Here is a 22,585-nt window from a genome sequence, read left to right as displayed (position 1 = left end):
GCTGGTAGCGTAATAGGTCTTATCAGCTTGATACGAAGTTATGATCTTGACAGTTGAAATTCCCATGGTTGCATTTCGCCGGCGTCGATGCGGGATCCTTGAACAGCGGTTTGCTGAAGAACAGTCGAGTGAGCGTACAGCACCTGAGGCATGGACACAGTGGAGATTAGTGCCGTCCCTACCCGAGGTAGGGACGCAGGTGCATTTCAGCGGGTTTTTAGTGCGACCCTTGCGCGTATGCAGATCCGTGAACCTTCTGTTCCTCCGCCATTAATTGTCCCCACCAAGCCACAAGTAGGTACTGTACAGGTAATCTAGTGCGGGGCAAGGATCAAAATCTGGGGAGAAGAGCCCTAAAATCGCATCATCAACCGCCTCCAACTTTCTTCAAAGGCCAGCCGAACCAAAGCCTCGATCGATCAAAGGGCCCGCAACGATACGCTCAATATGGCCCTCAATCGGATTAATGGGGCCGAGGAGCTCTACGTTGGAGGGTGAGTGCCGTCGTTGTTTCGTCTACCCGCCGTATTTTTGAGATTGCGACACTCACGCGTAGCAGGGTTTTCAGTGTCAACCGCGCCCGGCTAATCCAGGAGCATAAGATAACCCATATCCTATCCGTCATTAAGTATACACTAGACCAGAACGACGATGCCTACCGTGACATTGAGCATCTCAGCGTCGACATCGATGATATGGAAGATCAGGACATCCTGGTCCACCTTCCTAGGATGGTGCGCTACATCGACGCTGGACTCCATGCTGGGCGCGCGCTGAACCACTGCGCCGCAGAGCGGCAAGAAATAACCCAGATTTCCTCGCAACCCGATGCTGACGCCATCCGGCCGGTGCGGGGTCTCACTGGCCTTTCCCAGCTCGGCGCCGTCCTTGTCCACTGCGCCATGGGCAAGTCGCGTTCCGTCTCGGCCATCATTGCATACCTTCTTTGGAAGCATCCACATCGTTTCGGCCAGTCGTACCCGACAACGACAGCCCAACATGCGGTATCAGAGGCGCTCAAGTGGGTCCGGGAGACCAGACCTGTGGCTGAGCCCAACGACGGTTTCATGCGCCAGCTTGAGCTGTGGTGGGAGATGGGCTGCCCAGCCGACAGCGACGACGCCGTCGAGAAACATCCTATATACCAGCGCTGGCTCTACAAGCGAGAAGTCGAAGATGCTGCGCGCGTCGGGAGGGCACCTGATTGGATACGATTCGAAGACGAAGAAGCATCGGAAGATGACCGAGTGCCCAAGGGTGGGACGAGGGACAGCGGCGGCACCGAGATGGCACTTCGGTGTAAAAAATGCCGGCGCATGCTCGCTACCAGCCCGTTTCTTGTGCCGCATCAAGGCCGGGGTAACGCGGAACGGTCCGATTGCCCCCACTTCTTTATCGAGGCGCTCTCATGGATGCGTCCGATCCTTGAAGAAGGCGTGCTTGATGGTCGTCTCGTGTGCCCAAACACAAAGTGCGCGGCATCCATTGGCCGCTACGCCTGGCAAGGCTTCAAGTGCAGCTGTGGCGACTGGGTTGCCCCTGCTTTCTCACTGCAAAAGAGCAAGGTCGACAAGGTTATGACTGGCATGAGGCAAAACGGCAGCAGTGTCGCAGCGACTGCCGACCGAATGGCTGCCCTAGGCATCCGCATGCCGCCGAGCACAGCTGCGGCATCCGTTGCAGCGGGCTTTTGCATGGACGCCGAAAGACTCAAAGAGAATCTTTAAAAAGCACTTGTGATACAGGGAGAGTAGAGTAAGTCGAGCGCATAGCGTAAACAGCAGTGTAATACAGCAGTGCCTGCCCAAAACACGCACTTTTGCTACGTTATCCGGAGTTAAGAAGGAAGGAGGGAGAGAGGAGCAAGAGAAATAGGTGGGTATGAAACTCCTGAATGCTTCAATCTCACACCGCAAACCTATCATTCGGCCTTACTTGCCGCTCATTTCTCACCGTTTTTACAGAAGCACGAAGAGGAGTCCGGTTCCCCTGGCCGTGGCCGGAGAGGTAGCCACGCGCAATATCTCTCGCCCACCCTCCCTTCGCTCATCCGCAAATCTCCTCTACACAAATGACCCGGAAAATGCTGCTTTACATAACCGCATCTTGGGTTGTGATGGGTCATATCTGTGTCCAAATCCGGACCTTCGCCAGATCATCGTTGAGCTATCACAAATGTGTCACTGAGACCCCGAGCCTGATCATTAGCTACCGGCGCAGGCCAGTCCCAAGGAGCTTCCTCGTCTATTTGCGTCCGTCTACTGCACATCCGTTTACTGACCGTTGTGCGCAAGGGGCTAAGAGTCCGTCAGAATAATGGCTTGCATTGCTGTCCTACAGTCTACGCAATGTGAACCTGGAATCTTACGAAGTTGTGGCCACCGAACACGCTGAGTGGTCGCCAAGTTGGCCGCATACGACACGGCTTATACGGCAGATCCGTCTCGAGTCGGGGGGGGTTCCGGGCATTTGGGGCATTCGTACTGTTCGGTTGAGAATCCTCCAGCAACCGTTGAGATGCTTCTACCTGCCGCCCAGACCGCACAGCTGGCGGATGTCAGCCGGCATGCACCCAGACCGGCAGCAGAAACTGCTTACTGTGCAGGGCAGGATGAGCATGAAGGCGTCTGCCATGTGGTGGCAGCATGTCTTGGTAAGCACTAAACCCTGCTGAGGAAGCGGAGGTTCTCTATCGATGCAACGGCAGGCGAGAACGCAAATTGTAACGCGCAACACTGCAGGTTCCACATAGGCGACTCACGCGGCAGCAGTTCGGCTACCAAACATCCCTAATGGCACATCAGCTCCGGCATCCATGCTGAAGTGTTTGATATCTAGAGCTTCCCCCCTGGACATTACTCTTTGTTGCGCCTTAGTAACCGAATACATTAATGACATGATGGAGTCGGGCGTGAGGATATACGTTAGCTCTTTCAGGTGACGCGACTTCTAACATTAAAGTTCGAGTTTTCCTATGAGTGTAGTTCGAACTCTGGATGGTCGGTCCACGGGCTGGTGGCAAACGGAACCTTCCACGGCTGGCTGTCAGATGGACAATAAATAGGCCGCGGCGAAGGAAGACGAGTCTGCAAGACAGACTTGGCAAGGTGTATTGGTCAATTGAGCCGGTCTCGGATGCTGCGAGCTGCATGCTTAATGCGCCTGTTTTGCTGTAGAGTTTCCCCCAGAATCTCACTTAATAATACAGCCCCTGCATGGTACATATCCATACATATGATACGCTCTGCAAACCTGGGTTATCAAACGCCATTTGGGATATTTGAAGCGAGCAGGTGGCCCTGATGACGACAGCAAGTAGTATGGATGGGTGCGTCCAGGACTATCCAAGCTCAGCGAGAAGACGCCCGCCTTCCTTTGGGGTTACGACGTGACATCTTTGCAATTCGGCGCCTACATATGGGCTGTGTAACCGCGGGATCAACGCCCAAGGCCAATCTCCCATACTTACACAGCCATTCTAGGCGCGTCAACGAGTTGTTAACCTGCTAACGGAGTTATTCGTCTGGCTCTGGAGAGATAATCCACAATCCCTGATATGCTACTCATGACACCTCGAAAAAGCCAGGGACCGTGGAAGTGATTGACGGAAGCTTGACAGCGCAGGACCGGTGGAGTCTAACGCCGGGATCCCATTTGTCGGCATAGCGCTCGTCTGGCAATTCCCAGACAGCATTTTCCGGCTAATAGGGCGGCTTGAGAGCTGACATGGTGGATGGAGCAATCGACTACCAATTCCGACCTGTGGAAAGTGGTCGAGTCAGGGATATCACCCGCCATCTCGTAGCTTTCTCCGAAGGCCTATCCATTACCGGCTCACAGCCGGTAGACCGTGGTATCCGGGCTTGGAAGGATGACCGGACCCGCCTCACGAGGGCAGGTTTTTGGGGACTGACGGGAAGAAGCTAGGATCTTGCATCCGTTCCCGATTGCGCTTGGTAATTTCAGCTTGCCTTTTCTTGCTCAGCCGCTGTTGATAGAACATGCTGCGAGTACCGGCCTGTTAGCCTGAAAACATGGCACACCGAGATTGAGACAGCGGCAACGGGCCAAGCGTGGGTTCCCTACCTCTTGAGTTCAAACACCCGGGGCTCCTCCTCTTCAACTGACGGGGATTGTGCGTCCTCGTGGTTCTGTATCCGACGTTGTCAGTCCTGGAACGGAACAGGTCGTGCTGTGGTGGGAGAACGCTAACAGCTGATGCATGTTCCGCCTTGTCCTCGATCTTCTTGTCTTCACTACCCTTCTTATCGTCTTCCTTATCGCCTGCTCCATCTTCCTTCTCCGTCTCAATACTCGTGCCGTTCTTCTCCTTCTTCTCCTTCTTCTTCTTCTGCTTCTCCTCGTACTCCTTCTTCACACGTTCGATCTCCTCTTCCAGCTCCCGCTTCTTACGCGCCTCGAGGGCGGCGTGGTCGATCCTGGGCGTGCAAAAGCCGGTATCCTTGAGATGGGCGGGGCAGACATAAAACCAATCCTGGCGAAGGTCAGTCTACGGTTATGACTCATGTAGTCGAGGAGATGGCTAGACCTTGTTGTCTGGCGTTATCAAGACGCTGGCGCTGGGCTTGAAGCAGATATCGCAAGGCTTGGCGCTTGCCTCGGCCACCTTGCGGTGTGCATAAAGATTAGGAAATGCCATCCCGGGCGTAGCCCCAGCGAGCGCTACGTTGCGCCGCCTTTGTTGTGTCGGTCATAGAATCGGTACGGAATAGCCGCGATCGAGGGGTTGCGTTGGTGGGGGAAAGAGCACTGTAATAATTTCCTCGGTAAACTGTAATTCTTACTGTATTTTTCCGATCTTGGACCGGCTTGTTCAAAGTCGGGTCATGTCCGTCCGGCCAATGGCACCCAGACCTGACGGGACGGGATTCGCTTTGGCAGATATGCTTCCGGGCTCAGAACTCAATGCCAATGCCCAACTAAATCCAGGTAATGACGTCACCCACATTTGGCAGGACATCTCGTTGGAAGAATCGCGTGTTTCGCGTCCAGGTTCGAGTCCAAACAGTCCTTGAGGCCGGCAAGCAATTGCAGCAAGCTAACGAGGTCGCCATGAATAATGCATTCAGGCGATTACAGCGCCAGCTGACACATGGCTCATTGAGTTGGAATCCCCCAGCGCGTTGCGGATCCTGGTCACCATTTGCACATCACACCTCCGCCTACGACCAGTCCACTCCAACACGCCAGTGGCGGCGGGCTGTTTCGACAGGCCCCAAACCGAACAAAACTGAGGGGGACGCAAAAGTCAAGAAACTCGATCAGGAGGTCTTGGATGAGCAGGAGCAAGATGTGAAGGCCCGACAGAGTCAAGTAAAACGCCCATGGCATCGTCATGGATCGGACAGTCCACCAGTGGTCAAGGGCAGCAAGGAAGTTGACCCGGTTACAAAGGGTTCGTCCAGAGATACTGATTGATGCCGCGTCCTGATATTGCGGGCCTCAGCTGCTGACACGACCACACAGGAAAGCTCCTTACCACTCCAACACGACTTCTAAAGCTCATCCTCCCGCTGCCCATCGCGGTCAAGAAAAACCCGGACAACAACCGCGCGCATGACCACGGCCGATCCATCTCACCCAACGACACAATCCAGCCTCTAGCGCTCCTCATCCACCCGCAACAGCCCCTCTCATATGTCGAGCGCCTGATTCAAGCCGAGATCCCGCCAGTATTGGAGGACGGTAAAGAGAAGATACCCAGCGTATACTTCCGCGCTGAGGATACGGAGCGCGGTGACAATAAGCCCACTACAAGATCCGAAGCGAGGCACAGGGATAAGCACGCGGGCTCTCGTAGCGAGGGTCCTACACATGTTGCATCATATTCGGGACTCGGCCACGAGGGGCCTGACCGTGATGGTTCGGATAAGAATTGGGTTCGTTGGAGCAACAGTACGGAGATGGGCGACTTCATCCGCGATGCAGCGCGCGGGCGTGAGTTTGCCATCGAAATCGAGGGTCACCACGTCGAGATGCGCGTCAGCGTCCCGTCGTTCAATGACCGGACCTACTACATGCGTAGTCGCCTCCGCAAGATGAGTCGGCAGATTGATGAGCTGTCACATATCAAGCGGGAGTGTGACCTCTTGGCGCACAAAGGTGCAAACCGGCTCGCCAAAGGCGGTTTTGCGCTGCTCGCTGGCTGGTGGGGAGTCGTGTACTATGTCACCTTCCATACCGAATTCGGCTGGTACGTGCTGCCCAGAAACGACAATGCTCGCGAGCCGTGGGCAAGGAAAGTCAGGCAGCTGACGTTTGTCCAGGGACCTTGTCGAACCAGTAACGTATCTGGCTGGCCTGACCACCATCATGGGTGGTTATCTCTGGTTCCTTTACATCAGCAAGGATTTGAGTTACAAGGCAGCCATGAATGTGACGGTTTCACGGCGGCAAAACATCCTCTACGAAGCTCGCGGATTTGACCCCCAAAAGTGGGAACAACTAGTCCAAGAAGCAAATGCGTTACGCCGCGAGATCAAGGTCATCGCCGTTGAGTATGACGTTGACTGGGACGAGGCACGAGATGTCGGTGATGAGGTGAAGGAGGTCCTTGATCATGAGAGGTCCAGAACAGGAAAGAATGCTCGGTCGGCGGAAGTGCAGAAGGACGAGGAATTCGCCGAAGAAGAGAGGAAGAAGAAGGACGAGTCGGGCCGGACAAGCGATGATTCGTGACATGATGAAAGCCCACAGCCGCCGGGAGAAGTCGGGGTCTCCGAACGCGGAAAGACACCACTGCAAAGCATTCTAAAGGATAGCTGCTAGGCTGAGCCGATCCCGAAATTTGCAGAGCGGGGGCCTCTGTGCAATGCGCCATGTCCATTGACGCGAGACAGATTTGACCTCAAGCTCTATGGCGTGACTTGTCACTCGTGCCGTGTCACTCGTGCCATGAAACGGAGGGTAATCGGGTTGAGCCGGGCCAGTCTCGATGCTCCCTGTCCTCGCCGAACGGTGGGGTGATCTCCTGTTCCTGAACAGGGGTGTGACTGCCTACAAAACCTGCCCATCACCAGTTTCGATGTCTCCCATACCCGCACAGAATTTGGCGGCTGGATGTAGCCTTCAAGATGCCGTCACCCGGGCTCGTTCCATGTTTTCGCCACGGCTGCTAACGTGAATATGCAATAGCACGCATCTAGCATTTGGCTTGTGGCCCCAGACTTGAAATCCAGCACCACCCTCCAAAAATTGACGCGGAGTGCCCCGCATCCATCCCACCTCTTACCCCGCCATCCTCGAGAGCCACCCAGTGGCGCCTGTGGTGCACAGCACTGCGCAGCAGTAGGCATCGTCTAATCGCTCCACAACTCAACGGCACCCGCATGCCGTGAAGTCAATGGGCCCTCAAATCATTCGCCTGCCCGACGGGCAGAATATCACCGTCACCCCCGTCTTTGCGGGGCTGTTCTTTAAGTCCAACGAGCTTACCACGCACCACAGTGCCTTCCCGATCGGCTGGACGATCGTGATCCATACTGAAGATGGCAGCGGCGACGAAGCAGACGGGAGCGCCAGCAAACTGGACAAAGGGCCGCGCGTCCACTCATTCACGACGCCAACGTTGCAAAATGATAGCCTCTTCATCTCGTCCATTTCGAACCCCTCCAGCCACGACTTTAAGCCTGCCGCGAGCCCGACGCGACAAATCGCTATGATGCTCTGGGTCACGCTGTACTGGTACTTCCACCAACCGCCTCCGCCTGTGACCCTGACGACCGAGGCCTCAAAGATGACCCCCCAGGGTGGCCGCCCGCGAGGCGAGTGGCGGGTAAATATAAAACGAGACGGGGTGCTGCGAGGGCGGAACCTGATACCCAAGCTAGAACGAATGGGCTTGATTGCGAGCTTCAGCTCTGCAGTAGGGACAGTCCTCGAGGACACCGATGATACGTGGGCAAGCATGTTTGTCACGCGGAGAATGTTCTGGCAGATACCTGGGCGGCTTTTCTTATTCACCCTCCAGCCAGCTGGTAAGAATGCTCGGTCATACCCTGGATCTCCAACCCCGAGCCGGCCACAATCGCCGGCGCCAGGGGAACATTCCGCGGCTCACCCCCAGCTTGTCATTGCCGATACGACCCATCTCTCTGGAGCGCCTGCGCCTGCGCCGCTCCCAAGCATGCCATCGTTCCCCGTAGGGCCTTTCTTCAGCACGTCTCACCTCCCGACATACTATCCGCCGCCGCCCCTGCAATACACCATTACCAACCACATTCGACACCCTCTCAGGCAGAAACCGCCGCGCATGGGCGAGATATTCTACACTCGTTTCGTACCCTCTGTGGGGCAGTACTTATCTTTCCGCGTCGCGTCCCTGTCTCCTAAGCCCGTTCCCTACATGGGACCCGTAGGCCCGAAGCCGCCGGCACAGTCGCATCTCTGTTCTCTAACCGATATGGCGCTGCTTGAGACATGGCACTCGAACCCCCGGGTCTCGGCGTTTTGGGGCGAGTATGCGCCGAATTTCCTGACAAATGCGCTGCACAGTCGTCATAGCTTTCCCGTCATCGGATTGTGGGATGGCGTGCCGTTTGGGTATTTCGAGCTATATTGGGTCAAAGAGGACTTATTAGGACGCTATGCCGGCAGCACCATCGATGATTGGGATCGTGGGTGTCATGTTCTGATTGGGGAGGAGTGGGCGCGTGGCCGGGTGCAAAGCTGGCTGACTAGCCTGGTACACTGGCTTTTCTGCGCCGACTACCGGACCATGAACGTATGTCTGGAGCCGAGGGTGGACAATGCAAGGTTGGTGGTACTTCCAAGCTCATTTCTCATGACCTAGGTTCTTCTCGTGCAATTGATTGACATTAACGACTCAAATAGGTTCATTCAACACCTCGAGTATGCGGGCTTTACCAAACAGAAGGAAATCACCTTCCCCCATAAGCAGGCGTGGTTTGGAAGGCTAACAAGGGAAAGTTGGGAAGGTCCAGCCTTGTAATGACTAGTAGGTTGTGTCAACCGGTGAGGATTCTACATTCGTATATTCTGTTTGATGTATGCGTTGAACTCATTGCATCGGGATCGCGTCGATGCATCTCGCCCATGGATGCTGCCCGGAGATGGTGCGTATCCAACGAACTGACGGTGGATCGATAGGTGCAAGGCCAGGTTGCCAGCTTGAACATGCACAGTAATATTTTATACGCATCATTCACTCTATTGCTTGTTAGTAGTTAGTATAGTAGGTAATTACCGATGCCCAGAGTGGAGCTTCTGGCAATTACTATGTAACTCTACACGAACAACCTGCCGCAATAAGATTAAAAGAGGAACATGGGCTGTTTAGTGATAGAATAGCAAAAAGCTGAAAGGGTAACCGTTGGAAACCACCTCGAGACACCCTTAGTACTCATAGTCCTGATATCCTTCATCGTCATCATCCATAATCAACTCATCCCGCTCACCGCCACCTTCTGATATCTCTATGCCCTCCTCGTCATCCTGGAAGGTGGCATAGTCCCGAGCATCGTACTCATCGCTCGCGATTTCTTCGATATCAGAATTGCCATCATCGGACTCGACAATTTGAACCTCTTCGCGATGCAGTTGCAGCTTCTCAGCAAGACTCAACGGTCTGGCTAGAGGCGTACTACGGCCTGCATATTCTTCATCCTCGGCCGAGCTGGAGAAGCCTGACCATGCAGCGCCAACATCATGCATCTGGGGTTCGGCACCGTCGTTGTCGCCATCACCTTCGCCATCGTCATCGTCGCCGTGACCGACATCGTCGTCCTCCTCCTCCTTATCCTCAGACAGAACAGCACGGACGCGACGAATTGCCCGGATCTTTGGTTTCTCTTCCCCTTCGTCCTTCACTTCGTCTTCGTCATCGTCTTCGGAAAGTGCGATCCGATTCCGGCGACTTTGGGTACGTGTACGTTTCCGGGGAACGGTCCCCTCTGAGTCGTACTCTGAATCGGATTCCACGACCCTGCTTCTTAAACGTTTCACTCTCGACCGATATGGCGTTGGTTGATCAGATTCCGATCCGCCCGGCTCTCGAGCCGCCGAAGACGACTGGTCTGGGCTGGAGAACCGTGTTTGGTTCTCATTACCGTCTAGCACGAGATGGGTGGTCCGAAATTCGTCCTCATCCAGTACAGCAAGGTCAGAATCGCGATCCGAACTATCTTCACTAATTTCGGAGTCGTCGATACCCTCGCTTTCATACTCGTCCGGTTCGTCCTCACTGTCCTCATCCTCGTCCACTTCTTCAGGCGACCCACGGGCTACATGTGCGCCTTCTTCGCTGTCCCATCCTGGACATAGCTCGGACCAATCTAATTCCGCATCAAACTTCAGAAACATGACCATCGGCCAGACTTCTACGCCATCTGGTAGTATGCCCTCAGCACCAGTGGGAAGAGTCTGAAGGTCGCGTGTCAACACGCCCACAGGAATGTACTTTTCCGCAAATGCGCGGTATTTTCCGACGTCTGGCCAACAGTATAGGTATTGGGAGTTCTCGGCAAGTCCCGGTTGCTCCTCGAATGTGACGACCTCGTATTGCCGCACAAGGTTGGAAGCACACCAGCCAAGGTGTTCTGATCTATGATCAACCGAGTCAAGGAGATAATAGAGGTTCTTCAGGCTTTTGAATGATGCGAACGCCGGAGGTGCCTGCGATTCCCGTGCATCTAGCACCCAGAAAACGGCCGGGTTGACTGCAAGGTGATGTATGAGTTCCGTGAAGCCGGGGATCTCGGGCATTACTTGAAACTCCCTGAAGATGGTGTCGATGGGATCCAAGAAAATGACATCCCTCGAGGCATTGAATCTGAGAACACCATTGCGGATCGAAAGGACGTCAGGGAAAACCTTAAGAGCAAGTCGGCGACTCTCTCCATGAACGGCGAGTATGGTGCGAACGGGTCTGGTCTGTTGTTCTAGAACCGGCCCCTCTGAAACCTGCGCCTTGTGTTTCACCCTAGATGATCCTTTAGGCATGCAGTGAAGCCATAATACCCGCGAGGTAGCCACTAGGTCCGGGCAGAAGAACTCCCATATTCTTTGGCGGATCTCGATAGGGAAGCGCTTGAATTGCGGGAAGAAGTGCAGTTCACGGCTTTTTGGCCATGAAAACGACGCGTCGTCATTGGGACCGTTTCCATCTGCGCTAGAGCTTTCGTCACCTGAATCGGCCGCTTCCAGGTCCAGGACACGGGAGCCGTTGTAGGCATTGTCCTGGTTGGTTTCGGACGACTCGTCATGACCGGATTCCTCGAAAAGGTAGCCCATATGATCGGACTCTCCCGAGATGTCCGACATTATAGGTGCCGACGTTTTGATGCAGTGATGGTGATGGGCGCGTCAGTGATTATTACGACGAGTGGTGAGGATAAGCAATCTCCGGAGTTTGCTTTATGTAAGCACAAGATTGGGGCTGATAGGTGACCTCGCAAACGGCACGCACAGACCTACCTATTACTGGGGTTACAGTGGTTGCTCAATGTCCGAGGAAAGTCTCAATCGTCAACAAGTAGAATTCTCATCTTTTAATTTTTAAATTTCTTCTTTTTTGATAGAGAGAGAGAAAAGAGATGGGGAGAGGGAAAAATTGCAATCGAACGCGCCGCACCACTTTCAGCATCGGCACCAGCACCGAACCACAACAGCAGGGTAAGGGCTTTCGCGTCGTTGAACGGCCAGTCGGCTTCCATCTTGTCCAGGTAATTACATCCTACCATTCACGCTCCCAAGTCCTCAGCGCATGGTATTTAGTCGACGATAACGTGCTTTAAGTCATGTGAACGTCAACCAGCGTGGGTTGGCACTCAACGTGGGAACTGCCGGCGGCTAGACGGATGTTGGGGATGGCGGGGTAAACCCCTGAGGACAAGGGACGGACAACATTTCCCTGCACTCGCAGAGATGTCAACATGGCGTTATCGTTGGAAACGGCTGTTTTAAGCGGGGTAGGGTTAACGAGCGGCTAGTCGGCCGCTGGCAGACGGATTCCGACGGGTCAGGGTATTTCGGGCGAAAATGTAACTCCACAGCCAATGCATAGCGTTTTATACACAGTAACAGATCCCCAGGGTTGTATCACTATATAGTAATATACTGTGCTCCTCTGGCCTGTGGCAAGTATTCTCAATTGCACTCTCTCTGCTCGCATGATTTCTGTAAACCTTGCCTACCCGGGCCGCCAAACTCAACTTACTCAACATGCAGGCAACGACGTCGCACGCCGAATTCGGCGAGAAAACACCAGGCTCTGAAGTTGCTAGAGTATTCGCGGATCAAATCCGAGGCAGAAAGAGTGAGTATTTCTCTGCAGCGGTGCCGGCATGCTCAGGATATTACTTTGGCGAGCTTGGTTAACTCGTTGGATTTTCCGACATAGTCTTGATAACTGGTGTTAGCCCCAAGGGAATCGGTGCCTCGACCGCTCACAATATTGCCTCTCAGGAGCCTGAACTGTTGATCCTAGCATCTCGGACAAGGTCACGAGTTCAGCAGGTTGCGGCTGACATAGTCGGTAATTACCCGGACGTGAGGGTTGAAACTGTTCTCTTGGACTTGGGTTCACAGAAGTCTGTTCGCCAGGCTGCTGCCGACGTAGCTGGCCTGACAGACAAACTCGACATTCTAATTAACAATGCCGGAATTGTTGTCACCTCACGTCAGGCAACTCCGGAAGGCATCGAACAACAATTCGGCACAAACCACATTGGGCCTTTCCTGTTCACAAACCTCTTGCTCCCCCTTTTGCGCAATGCGGCCAAGATAAACCCACCCGGCGCAACAAGAATCGTTTCTCTCAGCAGCGGAGGGCACAGACTATCGCCCATTCGCTTCTCTGACTTCAACTTCGAAGGCAAGCCTGTGCCCCCTGAAGAAGACCACTTCAAGCCTCTCCCTGGTGCTTTTGCCAAGTGTGCCCCTGACGGCTACAATGGCATCGTAACGTATGCTCAATCCAAGACAGCCAACATTTTGTTCACCTTATACCTCCAAAAACGCCTCTCCAAGTTCGGCATCGCTTCTTACGCCTTGCACCCAGGCAGTAGGTTCAGCCAGACCTCCGTTAAAGCCGTGGTAGCGCTGATGCTGATGCACATTCCCATCAAGCCATTGAGACGGACTTGAGCCGGGACCAGGACGCGGAATTGACCGCTCAATTTTACAAAGTCGCGCCTTACTGGAAGACCCCGGATGAGGGCACCTCGACCACACTTGTAGCGGCACTGGATCCAGCTTTGAACGGTGGGGGAGACCTACCGGGCCTCCTTAGATATTTTGAACTGACAATGGTACCGCAGATGTGAAAGGCTTGTACCTGTCCGACTGCCAGTTCAAGGAACCTTTTGGCCACGCCAAAGACCCCTTTGCGGCTGAGAGACTGTGGAAGCTCAGCGAAGAGCTCGTTGGCGAGAAGTTCTCCCTTGATGTTTGAATAGGTGATCTAATCGACGCCTCCAAATACGGCCGAGGGAAAGCGTGGGAAAGCGTGGGTACCTAGCCAAGCCCAATCTACTAGTACCGGGACCGCCGTGGAGAATGGGATCTAAAAGCTCCGTCTGACTTAAACTTGGAATTCCGGTACCATTCTACAAATAAGAAACCCATTTTCTACCGTGATTTATCTCACAACGAGTGTTAACAGATCATAAGCCTGCCCTTCCGCGGCGGACAACTGTCTTCAGGACTGTAGCCCTACCTACTTGCCTCACCGGCCGGAGTCTTGAATCTGGTGAGGTTACGGGCGTACATGTAGTAGCAAAGCATTTCACTAGGGCAAGAAAGAAACAGAGGGAGAGAAGTGGTGGCGGAATTCTGACAATGATAGGGTCGCAGTCCTACAAGACCGAGTACTACCTACAGTCCGAACCCAAGCTAGTGCTTGTGCCCTTATCTGGGGATGAAGCATGCCTAGACATGCACCTTTGGTCCTCATAATGTCTAAGATGCACGAAAGGGGAGATGAAGACCAATGATGGTGTATCCCGTCTGCCATAACAAACTTGATAATGGCACAGTGATCCGCTTCCCACAAACTTGCAAGGTCCGTGCGGCTGCACAACAGCTGTTCTGGGTGAGGGGCAGGTGTTACCGCCATCATGCTGGCGTCATACCACCAAATCACCAAGGGTTGGTCCGGTGTCTCGATATCATAATCAACCGAGATGCTAATATCAACGTCCTGGAAATCCAGGCGAGCTTTATGTTCTCTCATCGATCGAAAATTTGTTGGGCTATTCGTTGTCCGGCTGTATGTATCAATACCAGGGACCGGTGCCTGCCTTCATTGTTATCTCGCTTGCATTCCCTGTGCCGATCGTCGGGTATTCCTTTCATCTGCTTGCTGGGCTCAAATTCCGATTGCTAAAGGTAATCTCCAAATACCATGGCGGATGACCCTTCTGTATCTCATTGCACTCCCTAAATCAAACAGCAGGATAGTGCTCAAAATGGTTAGAGCGAACGGCAATCCACCTGTCCCGGAGCAACTTTACCACACGACCTTGACCGCAGTTGAGTTTCACAAAGACACGTCATGCTCGACTAGAGAGGTCTACGTTCTAGGAACGCATACTACCATCTCCGCCGCTAAGGCTTTCGCCCTCGAGGCTCTGATGCATATGGACTACAAGCCGGATGACTTCGCCGAGTACGCCACGTGTCTTGACGCGCCTTCTGAGGCCTGACAGCACGATGATAACGTCGTGGTGTACGCTAGGGCGCCAACAGGGCACGAGTTCCTAGTCAACCTGGAGACAAGACCAAACACCGAATCTCTCCCCGCCGGAGCCGATGACACAGTGCTGCTGTCTGGGGGTTGACCATCTGCACTATGTCTTACTGAACAAGACCGACTACAACCAAGACAGGAGCGGCGCATACCAGACCACTGAGATCGTGGGCTGTTATTTGCAGCGCACCAGAGCGCTTGCAGCCGCCAAGGCGGCCTTGCAGGTGGACCGCTGAGAGTACGCCCAGTATGACGAACGAGATGATGTGAATCAGGCTGGCGAGTGGCCGTTTGGTGAAGAAGTTGTGGTACATGCTGTGGCGCAGACTGGCGAGCATTATACCGTTGCCATCAAGACACCTATGGATGCTTATGACAAACATCGGAAGATATAGTCGATTGGGCGGACCAAATTGTGGGATAAAATGACGGGTGAGCACTGCGTCTTGTTCTAGTATCGAGTTTGAGTGCGACTGAAATATGCAATGCTGTCGGAGTTCTGCCGTCATAATCTTTTGGCCCTGCCTATTAGCGCGCAATCTGGCCGCAATGGAGACTCAAATCTCTGTTCAGCAAGATTGTTTGCCCGCTAGACATTTCTCAGCAGTGGACTGGCAATACCAGGACGCTGGGAATTTGCCTTGCACACGGCGCTTCCTCTACATATATGTCTTCGTTTTTCGCTGTCTAGGAGCACTGTTTACGGGTCTAGGCACCCTTTGATCCTACGCCTCAGATCATTCGAGATATTTGCAATGCTGTCGTTGATAAGTGCTAAATAAATCCCTGTTGCTGTCATGGTATGAGTATAAGCTCGGAGACGGTTATATTGGGTTAAGAGAAGAGTTTATTTCAGTGCAACAACTTATGAGTGGCCAAGTTGATGCACAGTTCAAGCGCAGCCCTCATGCGCGCAGAGTTGTAACGGCGAGACTCCCGCTGAATAAGTAGCTAACATCTGCTGCCCAAGCATCTCTGTGTAGCTTCCTTCATTGTCCTGATTCTTAACGGCGGATATTCCTAGAACGGTTGTTATGTGGGCTGGCCACACGTGGGAGCTCTGGCTCCTAGCATTTCCTTGGCAGCACTACCTGCGGCGCCCTGCCTCGGAGGTGCTCTCAACTAGGCACAGCGTGATGGCGTCCTCCCAGCCTTCGGTTGGCATGATGGCAAACTACCTCAGAACCCTATCAGGGCCGTTGCTTTCCGAAGGTGGCAGCAGTTAGCTTCTTTTCTCCAAGATATTGAAAAGCTTATTCCGTTGTGTTCGGCACGATGGTCGGCCCCGAAGCCCCCCGCTGATTGCAGGCCAGCTTTAGGGAGTGTAAGTGACAGCAGGATAATGGTACGACCATCTGGCCTCAAAAAGATGACAATGGTAGCTGCAGGCAGGGCGGGCGCAGTTAGCAGACACAATGAACGTGCCTTCTCTCAACCGCCCGGTTTTGGAAAGTTCGCGGGAGGTGATTGTCCAAATGATCTTTCTTGGCCTGACAGACCTGAATTAATATATGGTTTTTATCTTTAATGGCCGGGTTCTGCACATAGGAAGCATTCATATATACATACACTCTTCACGTTCCGATTGACGGAGTTCCGGTGCCGTTGTTTGCCCAACCCCAAGACAGCAGACCCTGGAACTGCCAAACAGATAGCACTACCATTCATTACACCACCTTTGGCCGTTTATCGTTTGCGATGAGTCGCACAAACTTCCCTGACATGACTGAGTTGTGGCTGGGCAGACCATGGCTATAACTTCGAAATAAACAACCTGTGAGTGCGTATCAAGAACCCTAAGTGAGGAAGTTGGAGACAATACGGGGCGGCTTTGCGGAATACGGAAGCAATCATACTAGGTCACATGAATAACAGCTTCAACCCAAAGCAACCCAGGTTACCATGACCCATCTCAAGCATTCGTAACCCATCGCTTATTAAATGGATAATTAGCACCAAACCACAAATCCTGGCAACTGAAACCAGAACGCATTCGCGGCCATGAGATGTCACCACAGGCATCAAGTGAAAGACTGTCGATTCATAATCTATGTCCCCAGTATAGGGGTTAGGCCCAGAGCACTCAAGCTGATCCGCTCAGACAGCAGTCATCTCCTTGTGCACCTGATCATCAACCTTCTTGACGGAGGTAGTTTCGTTGCGTTCCTGCTCGAGGGCTAGAGTGCGATAGTTCTTGGTCCTCCAGGCCGGCATGCCGATGTACTTGACCGCTGTGGTCGTGCTTTGTTAGTCTCTATTTAGGCTCAGGGCCATTAGGGGCGCACTTACCTCCGGGCTTGGAGTCGTCAAAGATCTCTTCAATTTCCTCGAGGGGCTTGTTGGCCGTCTCAGGGAACATGAAGAAAACGTGAATGAACATAGCAGCGCAGAAGACTGCAAAGAGGATATAAATCTGCCACTTGATGCTGGCAAAGCCTGGAGGGATAAAGTAGGCGAGCGCAAAGTTGAAAGCCCAATTCGCAGAGGTACAAAGGGCGACGGCCTTGCTGCGCAGACGCAAAGGAAAGAGCTCAGGGGGGTAGGTCCAGGAAACAGGACCCCAGGTCGGTGCATATGATGCTACGAAGAGATAGGTCGAAGCGATGATGGCCTTGGCGGGGGCTCCGGACACTGCCATGGACTCAGCAGTAGAGGTGAACTCGCCCGGGAGCGGGTCCCGAGAGTAAACGGCGAAGATGGCGGCGTTGACGCAGAGCCAGAGGCACATCAGGAATGCACCGACAAGAAGAGTCGGGCGGCGGCCCCATCGATCAATCCAAACGAGTGCCGGTACCGTCATCACGACGTTGATGACAAAGTTGATGCCACTGGGAAGCAGCACAGCATTCGTACCTGTATAATAGTCTGTCAGAACGTTTCCCGGACGAGTGATGGTTGTAGACCGGCTAATGGGATGAAACTAACCTCCCCCTCCGAGTCCCGCCATGTCGAAGACGTAAGTGATGTAGTACATCTAATCCTGAAATTAGCAGGGGCTGCGTGACAAGGAAAATGGGCAAAAGATCGAGTGAGAGAATGAAGAGTGCTAGGAGGCCGACCGTGATGTGGACTTACCATGACATTCATGCCAGTCAGCTGTGACCAAATCTGCGTGAAGACGCCGATAGAAGTACGGTTAAGCATCTTGGGCGCGAGCAGTTCCCGGTAGCTGACATCAGCATTGGCACGTTCGAAGTCGACCGCCTCGCGGATATCTTCCAGCTCTTGATGGACCCAAGGAGAGTTGATATCGCCTCTTCCATGTACTAGAGCCAGAATGTCTTTGGCCTCATCCCACCGATCCTTCTCGGCGAGCCAGCGAGGCGACTCGGGCAGGAAGCAGAGACCTAGAAAGAGAAGGACAGCCGGGAACATCTGTAGACCCCAAGGAAACCGGAATGCCGCAGGCCCGTCGAGAAAAGAGCTAGCGTAGCAGATGAAGTACATGATCAGAATGCCCCACGTGATGGCCCATTGCTGGAAGCCAACGAGCCTGCCACGCATCGTAGGAGGAGCAATCTCTGAGATGTAGACGGGAACCTGGGCTGAACAGATTCCGACAGAAAATCCGCAGATGATGCGTCCAACGGCAAGCATCGGGATGTTGACAGAAGCGCAGACAATGATGCAACCGATGATCCTATGACACAAAGCGTTAGCGATCAGTTTCAAGCGGGGAGATTTTGAGCCGATACTGACCAGACGACGGAGCCAATCTGAATTGTAGTTTTGCGACCGAGCACATCAGAAGTGATGCCAGAGACCAAAGAGCCGAGCCAGGAGCCGCCAGGCATGGCCGCCGTGATGCCACCCTGGACAGCGTCAGTCGGACCCAGGCACAAGCCCTTGTCATCAAAACCGCGCTGGTTGAAGTGGCAGAGGTACGGCTGGGTCGAGATGATTGCGGACATGGACGAGATGTCGAAGCCAAATAAAGTGCCGCCTCGAGTAATTGACGATTGTTAGCGTTTGCTGTCATCAATAGAGCGATCCGATCAAAGCACGCTGAGAATGTAAACGCGTAAGGAGCGACATACCGATTACAGCGACTGCTGCGATAAAGTAGATGTTTCCGATCCGCAACATCTTGTCTCAAGTCGCCAAAGCAACTTGTTAGAGAAGAAAGGATGGATTCCCAAATACGGAAGCAGTTGCAGAGTGAGCCCTAGACTGGAAGCTGTGCAGGTGTGAGGGAAAAGAAGATGGCGAGGGAGAAGAGAACGACAAAGCTTAAATAATAAACGCTAATTTCAGAGAAGGCTCGCGCGCAGCAAGCGAGAGGTGAAGGGAAGAGAGAGAGCAAAGTCGCGACTACATGCTCTCCCACGTGGCGATGTGGTCACGCGCGTTCAGTATCTCGAGCAGCCTGCTCAGAAAAGTGAATTTGATCCGATACCCAATATTACAGGGGCGCTCCGGAATAGCTCAGTGGCCTACACCGATTTTCTGACGGCCACACAGAGAATCCAGTTCATCATCTTGCTCCCGCCCTCCCTTAGTGAAGATTCTTCACGTTAACCATTACGGAACTCTTGAGATGAGAAAACTAAACTCGAGGTGAGTCGAGACCCCACCTCTGGAAGGCCTTGTACCTGAACAGAAAGAGTGGCAAGGCAGGAGGAACATGTCAGAGAAGGAGCGAGACCGCAGCTGCTAAGAATCTTTATGGATTTGTCACGGGTCTCATTGGGAGGTCATCTCTGAGGATTACATGCGGCTGCAATTCGCTAAGTAGACTCCTAATTCGCTAAACTCCTTTAAATCCAGCGATGTACTAGTTCACTATGTGAGTTGATCCTTTCAGGATATACCGGCTTTGGACAATCCATCATCAACAGGAAGGGTGGCCGGCCATGGCTAATGTAGTAAAAATAGGGGAGTTATACATCTTCCACGTGCCCCGAACCTCCGTTTTCATGGGGTTGACGGCTGCCTTCAAATATAGAGATAAGCGCCATTGTGGCGGGATCTTGATGTTATGGTTGCGCAATGAGCATAGAGGAATGCCCTCCTCCTGGGTTAAATGTTCCGTTGTTTTGGGAGCTGCGGCTGGTGAGGTGGGCCCGGGTTGTGGCGTCATTCTCGCTCACGCTATTCGTTCTGTTGCAATTGGGTAACTGGCATGGATCCCAGGCCAGGCCAGGTCACATGTTTTCGCTCGCCCTTGACGCGTCTCGAGCCCCACCAAAACCACCAAAGACCGAGTCAAGATCCCTGCGCAGCATAATCTCCACGAATGCGCCTTCGATAACGACGACCTGAAATCACCGGCAGGAATGGCGCCAGAGAAACAGTCTCTCGCAACCCCATCGCCAACATCGGCCAAGAAGCGCCGCGCGTCTGGCAAAGACGGGGGCATCTCTCCCCCCCCGTTGAAGCGCAAAGCCCAGGCTGCCATCTCGAGTACGCTTCGCCGCACTCGCTACGTCTGTTGCGTTCGTCACTGATGCGCTGTAGAAAACGCTGTCGCGAATTTCTTCACCCCGGCGTCGCAAAAGCCGAAAGAACCTACGACCTGGGTCGAGAGAAGCCCCGAGCTCGACTTGCCCACCACCCTTCTTGTCGGGAAATATGCTCCCGATCGGTGTAACTCTAGTGCAGGAGATACGGCAGTGAAGAGGCGGAAGATTGCTGCGTTCGATTTGGTATTATAAGCTACACTACACTCTTCTGGACTAGCGCTCATGTGACATAGGATTCGACTCTGATCACGACGGCGTCGGGCAAACGCCATGGCGACGGCCCTGCGGACTGGAAGTGGTGGCACCATTCTGTTCCAGAGCGGCTTCGACAAATGTACTACGAAGAAGAGTATGTCATATTGTGCTTTGGACTCGTACGAGCTATATTGACGTGGTCTGATTGCCGCCAGGTACCAGGTCGTCATTTTCACAAACCAAGGGGGACTGACGCTCCACCCGGATCCCAAGTCCAAAGGGCCCAAGACGGTCACAATGAGGGTCCCCATGTTCAAGCAGAAATGCAACGCTGTTCTAAGCCAGCTGGGTGTCCCAATAACCCTGTATGCCGCGACCGGCAACGATATCTACCGCAAGCCACGGACAGGAATGTGGATGGAGATGAAGGACGATTATGGCCTGTCTGAATCCGATATTGATTACGACAATAGTGTTTTCGTCGGTGACGCCGGTGGCCGTACCGCCAAGCTGAAAGGAGGGAGCACCGCCCCCAAAGATTTTAGCTGTTCCGATCGAAATTTCGCCCACAACATTGGCATCACATACCAAAGTCCGGAGGAATTCTTCCTGGGAGAAAAGCCGCGCGCTTTTACTAGGGACTTTGACCTGGCAAACTTTCCATTTTCAGAGCAACAGGACAACGATAGCATCCTCCTCGTAAAAACGAACGAGAAGGACGTCATCCTCTTCGTCGGCCCCCCTGGGTCCGGCAAGAGTACGTTCTACTGGAAGCACCTAATGCCTCTCGGCTACGAACGAGTCAATCAGGATACACTAAAGAGGTTTCGTTCGTCCCCTGGCCGTGTCTCGGGGGACTTGGTTTATGCTGACTCTGTGCAGTAAAGACAAGTGTTTCAAGGTAGCGGGGGAGTTGCTCAAAGAAGGATGCTCTGTAGTGGTTGGTATGTTGCGTGCTCACCGATGCCTATCGATGCATTCGCTGATTGCCCGCTGCCCACAAGACAACACCAATCCCGACGTCGACACTCGTTCCCAGTGGGTAGCGCTCGCCCGTAAACACAATGTGCCTATCCGTTGCGTCTGGTTCAAGACGCCACTGCAATTGTGCGAGCACAACGATGTTGTGCGGTCCCTCAACAAATCGGTATGATGTTGCGCCTTCAACAAACCTCATGCCGCTGAACTAACTAACCATTGACGTCCGTCCTCAGCTGAATCCTGAAGCCCGCCAGGCGCTTCCGAAACTTGCGTTCAATGGTTTTGGATCGCGATTCAAGGAACCCAAAACGCTAGAAGGGTTCCAAGACGTCATCCAGGTGGACTTCAAATTCAGGGGAACGAGAGAGGAGTATAACACATGGGGGCGGTACTGGCTTTGAAGGGGACAAGGCTTAGATGTTGGATGTGGGGCCGCCACAACCGGAACTTAAATATGAGTGGAGGAGGTGCAGCGGGGTGATACAGCTGCGATCCGAAGCTGTTCCGCATCCATCTTTTTGGGTCGTCAGGATTGGCACTCAGCGGCTCCCAGGGTCCTCAGTAGCCTTGACTGCAACCCACCGACAAGAGTGACGGCCCTGACCATGTGATGGAACGACGTCTGTGATCCTGGTGAGTGTACTCCCAGTTGGTATATGCATGTGTCTTTGCTGAGCCGCAGCTATTCACCGCAGCCATCCGAGGGCATGTGAATATGTTGACGGCCATGTCCAAGTTTCTTGGCCGCCCACGAAACAGACCAAGGGGTTGAGGGCAGGGGTTTTTAGGTTCGAATTAGGCGCATCTTTAGCATGCCTCTGTCTCGCATGATCACTTGCCAGACGGAGTTATCCCCAAAACAGAGAAAGGAAGTTGTAGACCGAAGGTTGAGGTGGCGGGAATACCTTACTCAAACATCCGTGATACGGAATTCTGCCAGTCATCCAAACACCGGTGCAGACGCAGGGCAGCATATGTAATGCATGCGCCGACAGCTTGGAATCTTGACATTAGTGCGTCCCTGTATCTCCCTCGCCTATGGGTCATGTTGTAAATGCCACGACTGGATGCTTGTGCTGTACCTTGTTCATTCTGCTGCTGGGGCTCGACGCGGTTTCTCGGTACAGTACTTTGCGGGGTGCAGGTGGTCCCCGCCTTATCTAAACTTTCTTGAACTGGAAGGTGAGCGGGTACCTTACTAGGGCAGCGCTGGTTCAGA

General features: G+C 53.4%; 9 protein-coding genes across 9 annotated transcripts; 6 read left to right on the top strand and 3 right to left on the bottom strand.

Moving 5' to 3' along the window:
- Positions 1–447: 447 nt before the first annotated feature.
- Positions 448–1,727, top strand: YVH1 (tyrosine protein phosphatase yvh1; the record flags this gene model as incomplete). The annotated part of the gene is made up of 2 exons (XM_071063954.1): positions 448–494; positions 560–1,727. The coding sequence occupies 2 exons, from the start codon at positions 448–450 to the stop codon at positions 1,725–1,727; spliced, it is 1,215 nt and encodes a 404-aa protein (XP_070920055.1).
- A 2,159-nt stretch (positions 1,728–3,886) lies between these two features.
- On the bottom strand, positions 3,887–4,660 carry MFIFM68171_08533 (VPS4-associated protein 1; the record flags this gene model as incomplete). The annotated part of the gene is made up of 4 exons (XM_071063953.1): positions 3,887–4,004; positions 4,087–4,151; positions 4,214–4,495; positions 4,550–4,660. 4 exons carry the CDS (start codon positions 4,658–4,660, stop codon positions 3,887–3,889), a joined length of 576 nt encoding a protein of 191 aa, XP_070920054.1.
- Positions 4,661–5,073: 413 nt separating this feature from the next.
- MFIFM68171_08532 (Calcium uniporter protein) lies at positions 5,074–6,699 on the top strand (the record flags this gene model as incomplete). The annotated part of the gene is made up of 3 exons (XM_071063952.1): positions 5,074–5,416; positions 5,488–6,214; positions 6,288–6,699. The coding sequence occupies 3 exons, from the start codon at positions 5,074–5,076 to the stop codon at positions 6,697–6,699; spliced, it is 1,482 nt and encodes a 493-aa protein (XP_070920053.1).
- Positions 6,700–7,363: 664 nt separating this feature from the next.
- Positions 7,364–8,971, top strand: MFIFM68171_08531 (Acyltransferase MbtK/IucB-like conserved domain-containing protein; the record flags this gene model as incomplete). The annotated part of the gene is made up of 2 exons (XM_071063951.1): positions 7,364–8,775; positions 8,854–8,971. 2 exons carry the CDS (start codon positions 7,364–7,366, stop codon positions 8,969–8,971), a joined length of 1,530 nt encoding a protein of 509 aa, XP_070920052.1.
- A 404-nt stretch (positions 8,972–9,375) lies between these two features.
- Positions 9,376–11,301, bottom strand: MFIFM68171_08530 (2EXR domain-containing protein; the record flags this gene model as incomplete). The annotated part of the gene is made up of 1 exon (XM_071063950.1): positions 9,376–11,301. The coding sequence occupies one exon, from the start codon at positions 11,299–11,301 to the stop codon at positions 9,376–9,378; it is 1,926 nt and encodes a 641-aa protein (XP_070920051.1).
- Positions 11,302–12,201: 900 nt separating this feature from the next.
- Positions 12,202–13,432, top strand: MFIFM68171_08529 (Short-chain dehydrogenase/reductase-like protein; the record flags this gene model as incomplete). The annotated part of the gene is made up of 4 exons (XM_071063949.1): positions 12,202–12,295; positions 12,380–13,042; positions 13,108–13,242; positions 13,299–13,432. The coding sequence occupies 4 exons, from the start codon at positions 12,202–12,204 to the stop codon at positions 13,430–13,432; spliced, it is 1,026 nt and encodes a 341-aa protein (XP_070920050.1).
- Positions 13,433–14,447: 1,015 nt separating this feature from the next.
- MFIFM68171_08528 (uncharacterized protein) lies at positions 14,448–15,123 on the top strand (the record flags this gene model as incomplete). Its single annotated transcript, XM_071063948.1, has 3 exons — positions 14,448–14,647; positions 14,717–14,798; positions 14,977–15,123. 3 exons carry the CDS (start codon positions 14,448–14,450, stop codon positions 15,121–15,123), a joined length of 429 nt encoding a protein of 142 aa, XP_070920049.1.
- A 1,702-nt stretch (positions 15,124–16,825) lies between these two features.
- HGT1_2 (high affinity glucose transporter) lies at positions 16,826–18,814 on the bottom strand (the record flags this gene model as incomplete). The annotated part of the gene is made up of 6 exons (XM_071063947.1): positions 16,826–16,959; positions 17,018–17,581; positions 17,654–17,702; positions 17,804–18,368; positions 18,428–18,671; positions 18,766–18,814. The coding sequence occupies 6 exons, from the start codon at positions 18,812–18,814 to the stop codon at positions 16,826–16,828; spliced, it is 1,605 nt and encodes a 534-aa protein (XP_070920048.1).
- A 1,190-nt stretch (positions 18,815–20,004) lies between these two features.
- On the top strand, positions 20,005–21,767 carry pnk1 (DNA kinase/phosphatase Pnk1; the record flags this gene model as incomplete). Its single annotated transcript, XM_071063946.1, has 7 exons — positions 20,005–20,131; positions 20,186–20,373; positions 20,424–20,539; positions 20,601–21,209; positions 21,268–21,329; positions 21,390–21,532; positions 21,600–21,767. 7 exons carry the CDS (start codon positions 20,005–20,007, stop codon positions 21,765–21,767), a joined length of 1,413 nt encoding a protein of 470 aa, XP_070920047.1.
- Between the last annotated feature and the right edge of the window lie 818 nt (positions 21,768–22,585).

Source organism: Madurella fahalii, assembly GCF_045866475.1.
Source record: "Madurella fahalii IFM 68171 DNA, scaffold_4, whole genome shotgun sequence".
NCBI lineage: Eukaryota > Fungi > Ascomycota > Sordariomycetes > Sordariales > Madurella > Madurella fahalii.
This window is presented reverse-complemented; position numbering and strand designations above follow the sequence as displayed.